This window comes from Adiantum capillus-veneris, chromosome 10, assembly GCF_014529385.1.
Source record: "Adiantum capillus-veneris isolate H3 chromosome 10, ASM1452938v2, whole genome shotgun sequence".
In the NCBI taxonomy this organism is placed as follows: Eukaryota; Viridiplantae; Streptophyta; class Polypodiopsida; order Polypodiales; family Pteridaceae; genus Adiantum; species Adiantum capillus-veneris.
This window is the reverse complement of record NC_140940.1, coordinates 9,084,203-9,089,107: the sequence shown is the minus strand read 5'-3', so window position 1 is coordinate 9,089,107 and position 4,905 is coordinate 9,084,203. Positions and strand designations below refer to the sequence as shown.

Here is a 4,905-nt window from a genome sequence, read left to right as displayed (position 1 = left end):
ATGTCTATCTTTTTCTCCTTGAGGGGGGAGGTGTGGTGTGTGTGGTCAATAGGTGTCCGACCACCTAGTGTGGGAGGAGACCCTAGGTTCTTGGCATGTAGGGATTACCTCTAATATCAGGAGGTACACTCTCATAGAAGAGGCACGCTCATTTGGTCCTATCTACTCTCATTCGTGCACACCAAACATGAAAACAATAAATCTATATGCAATAAGTAACAATCTGTATGAGAACCAAATAAATTATGAGACAAGTAACAATCTATATGAAAACAATAAATCATCGAAGCAATAGCAATAAAACTTGATAGGTGCAACACAATTGGAACCAAGTGAACAAGGTTTGAGTGGTGTTCAATCAAAAGGCTATAAGTGCAATGTATGTGCAAGAGAGAGTGAAAGGCCATGCAAACAAGGGACCACCTATGCCCACTACCAAAGTTGGGCTTGGCAAGCGAGAACCAAATAATGAGCTTGATTGGGGCTACTGAACAAATAACTGTAGGGCTCACGGGGCTAGAGGTAGTGGAGCCTACATTGTTGGTTTCCACCCCTTCACACCCACTTGAATGCACCAGTGGGAAAGGTGCACATTTCATGATCGAATTCAAATGCATTCTCTTCAGAGTGGTAAAGCTTGTGCTCATCCATGAAGTCGAGCTCCAATGCCCAAGGTTGCTCTTCAATTTGTAAGCCAAATATGGATGCATCACCTTCCTAAGAAAGGAAAAAAGAAGTATTGGAAAAAAATCAGTGTTGGGAAAAAATCTTGGGCTTTAGAGCTTTGTAGATGAAAGATCTATTACATAAATTTTGCTAGATACTAGCTGAATAAATTGACCCAAAATTGTTAAGACATGGTGCTATCTAATATAGTTCTTCGGCATTAATGTTACAAAAATAGACAAAAGAAAACTTTAGAGATACCTTAAAATTACATGCAATTTATCCTCACTTGTACTCTAAACCTTCCTGCTAATAATTACAACTTTAAGCCTGCATCTATTATTCTCTTTGTCATTTGAACCCTCAACTCCATCCTAAAAGATTTTAATCTTTCTGAGATAACCTTTCAAAATAAAATCGACAAAATGCATTGCCTTACCACATTAGCAACGACCTTTGTTGGACCAGTACTACGAGATGTTGCACCACCCATCTTCAAGTGATGAAGCCTCTTATGGCAGACTACAGTGCTAGTGATCACTACATTTAAGCAAGCGTATAATTTTGCTCTCAATTATATTATGTCATTGTTTCTAATTGTTGACGTAAACTTCTATTCTATTCTAGGAGCATATCCTTAGATGTGTTTATAAATCGAGAAATGGTTGTAATATGTGAAAAGCAATTATGCAACAAAGAAAGACACGTGGCTATGCTACTTCTTTAAACACATAATTGATTCATGATGTCTTTTGTCCAAGCTCCCTAAGGACTAGGTTGCGTGAGGAATGGCCTCCAACCCACTCCGAGGTTACCTTTTTTTTTTCCATGAAAAGCTTTGGGAATGTATTAGATAAGAAAGAAGGTTACAAAATTCTGGGGGAGGTTACAACCCACTCCGAGGTTACCTTTACTGGAGGCTAGCCATGATTTCAAATTTATGGTGGAAAAGCAGCTTAAAAATCTGTGAAATGCTTTACCATGGAACAAAAACCGTCAAACGCTCGAAGCCGTCATCGTTTGATCGCTACTCTATGAAGTGTTTGACCACTGCTTTGACTGCATTAACTCAACCTTCGGCTACCGGACTCCAGAGGCTCAAGCACGGTGTCCATGTGACCTAGCCCTAAGCCTTTTGGTTTTGTTATTGGAGTGCCCTTGTACCCAATTACTCTACAATCATACAAAGTGATGGGGTGCCCAGTTATGGAGAATAAAGGCGCACCAAGAAAAGCTATTCACAAATGTAGAGACAATTTAATTCAACCCATATCTGAACCAGTAATGCCTTGGCGTCATTCCAATTTTGTCTCTTTCTAATATAAAATTCCGCTTTTTGTCTGGTTTAAAAAAAATGTAGAGACAATTTACTTACATATATTTGCCATCTACTACACACTTTAAGAGAGAGAGAGAGAGAGAGAGAGAGAGAGAGAGAGAGAGTTGGGTTGTGCTTATTTTCAAGCTAGGTGAATAGGCTCACTCTTACCCTCGTTTTACCAATTGTAGCCTATTTCTATCCTTGGTGCCGGTTTTGAAAATTATGAGCAATAGGACAAATTCAGTATTCCTGCCAATAGGACAGCGACAGTACAACAGAATTGAAATCAAGGGACGAGACTCGCGAGTGCCTGGGTCGCCGCGTGGCCTGAGTCTGTCTCTCGACTCCCGACTCCCGAGTCCCCCCTCCAATTTTCCAAAGCAGTAAAATAATAAGCTGGTTCAAAATTAATTTGTGGATACATGAATTTTTTACTAATGCTATGAATTATAGTACCTCAATGGGGTCTGATGAAGATTGACCACAAACGTCATGATATTGGCACACACGAAAAAGACCTTTGTCTTGCAGTGCAGGACCCCGATTATGCTCGCCGATCATGATCCCCGATCCCTTTGATGCAGGCCAGAGATCAGCGCCTGCGGTGGTGCTCATATTGCTATCATGCTCGCCGATCATGATCCTCGATCCCTTTGATTCAGGCAAGAGATCAGCGCCTGCGCTGGTGCTCATATTGCTATCGTCTGGAACGTCGTCGACGGCCACGGGCATCTTAATCACACTATAACTGCTGTCATTGGAACTGCTTTCATTGGAGCTGCTGCTTCTCATAAGGGTGGAGCCAGTCCGGGATGATTGTATGAAACTCAACACCGGGGCTACGAAGGGCGCCCGCAGCTGTCCCGTTGCAGATATCCTCCAAATGGAGATTGTTGTATTAGGCTCATGTAATTTAGTCTCAGCAATGGAGGCCGCAGCAGGCTCCTTTCTGCACTCAGAGTCTTTGTAAGGCGTAACATGATTCGTGTTAGAGCTCAGGGAAATTAAAGTGCCATCCTTTGTCAATGTGTATAAGCTTCTCAGAGACTTTGCTGCACCATTTCTGGGATCAACTGCGCCTAGAGCTGATGATATTAATGCTGCGCTTCGTTTTCCGCGTGATGATTTAGAGTCGGACGATGGAAGCTTTCCTCCACTTGCAGATCTCTCGTTGCAACATTCATGATTTTCGTGCCTACAATCCGTTGTCGCCTCGGTCGCTACAACGCCATGCACGGGCTCCACCTTCTTGGAAACTAAATCACTTTGCTTTGCTGGGCTCTTGCCTTGTCTACAATATGGACTGCCGCTCATGGGGCTCATGCCCTGCACTTGAATGCCTGTCAAGAGGAATCTCATATGCTTGGCTGCAAGCGCACTGGCCGAATGCACGGAGTCGTCGCATTCTCTGCAAAGAAGAGCTCGATCCTCAATGCAGAAGAAAAATGATGGCTTCTCCTGAAATTATGCAAGCCCAAGTATTACAACAGTACTCCATTTAATAAACAGCTGAATCATACGTCGCATATAGGCCAAAACCTGGCAGATGTCGCACGTAGCTCGTTCTGACGTTTCGTCGAAGAGCAGGGGAGCATGCTGATGGCAGTCCACGAGTTGATCTCTTGCAGCGTGTACCCGCCTGTTGCACGATGAGCAAAGAGCTTCTTGATTACTGTAACAAATGATGGAGGCTTTTGCATTTTCGCAAACACTACAGAGGAGCTTCATGCCCTGATCAGCTGTAAGAGCTTATAATAATTAGACAGCGGCCAGCATGAATAAGAGGAGCAAGCTGGCACGTGATGCAAATTGGAGAGTTTTCGTGTGCGCGCGCGCCAGCGAGACTCTGAGTCTCTGTGTGAGAGAGAGAGAGAGAGAGAGAGAGAGAGAGAGAAAGAGAGAGAGTCCTTTACATGCAGAATTGGAAGTTGCATTATTGCATAAGTTAGCTCTTACATGGGCCCTTGTACCTTCACAACGTTATTCGGCAGTAGTAAATGCCCTAGCCTTTAGCTTATCTTGCACGTTTGCCGTGCAAGATTTACACAATTAAACATGCTTCAACAAAGTATCCCAATGGAAAATAAACAAGGTAAATATTTAAGACGGCCTACAAAAGGAAGAGAGAGAGAGAGAGAGAGAGAGATTTATTATCGTTCTCGGAGGTCAAATATGACCTATGGGATTAAAGTTACATGTGATGTAGTATGTGTATGGTTGATGAGTGACTCTCGATGCTCCAAAATTGTGGTGATGAAAGTCGCAATGGAGAGTCCACACTTTTGCTGGGAGAGGAAAGTGTGTAGGTTTAAGTTATGGTTGAAAATGCGAGAGAAGCAAGTTCGGATGTGACCAAAAGCTGAGCATTCTAGTAGTGTGGTACTCATACTCTCGAACTTGCAGTGAGCATAATGTGCACAGTCGATTTGACTCTCCTCCATTGCCCAAACGTCCTATCTCGCACCGAAGGAAATGGGAGCTAAGCCGAATGGGTGCAATAGTGCGTATCGCCACGACAAGGGGATAGGCTCAAGCATGTATGTGTAAGTACAGTTTTCTCTTTCAACGAAGAACATGGTTTTATAGTTGGGGGCAATATGGGTGGTGTAATGTATAAAGCGTGACCCATCGGATTTCTCCCAAGCTGTAATACATTGGTGTTGTAGAAAAGCTTCATTCACTTGAGAGTCAATTGAAGCATCATGTCGCAAGTTTAATGCATCCCATCTCCCAGACCACTTCTTTATGTCTTTCATCCATCCCGTGCACAAGATCTTGCTTTTATGCGTCTTTTGAACTTTTTTGCTTGCTTCCCATGCAATTGTAGGAAGTCGATGTGAGGGATTTTGACGCATCTTTATCATGTACTTCACAACCCTTTCCATGCCCATAACCTCAATTGGAAGACATCCCAGCTC

The 4,905-nt window shown here is 43.2% G+C and overlaps 1 protein-coding gene across 4 annotated transcripts; it reads right to left on the bottom strand.

Moving 5' to 3' along the window:
• Positions 1 to 214: 214 nt before the first annotated feature.
• Positions 215 to 3,880, bottom strand: LOC147448419 (uncharacterized). Of its 4 annotated transcripts, none has more exons than XM_086521037.1 (3): positions 3,527 to 3,877; positions 2,444 to 3,445; positions 215 to 717 (listed from the first exon to the last, which is right to left on the bottom strand). In XM_086521037.1, the coding sequence occupies exons 1-3, from the start codon at positions 3,713 to 3,715 to the stop codon at positions 556 to 558; spliced, it is 1,353 nt and encodes a 450-aa protein (XP_086377163.1). In that variant the 5' UTR covers positions 3,716 to 3,877; the 3' UTR covers positions 215 to 555. The 4 variants fall into 4 exon arrangements, with proteins under 4 accessions (XP_086377163.1, XP_086377164.1, XP_086377165.1 ...); XM_086521038.1 differs by lacking the exon at positions 215 to 717 and adding an exon at positions 1,494 to 1,839 and having other exon boundaries at positions 3,527 to 3,878; XM_086521039.1 differs by lacking the exon at positions 215 to 717 and adding an exon at positions 1,968 to 2,006 and having other exon boundaries at positions 3,527 to 3,876.
• Positions 3,881 to 4,905: the final 1,025 nt, after the last annotated feature.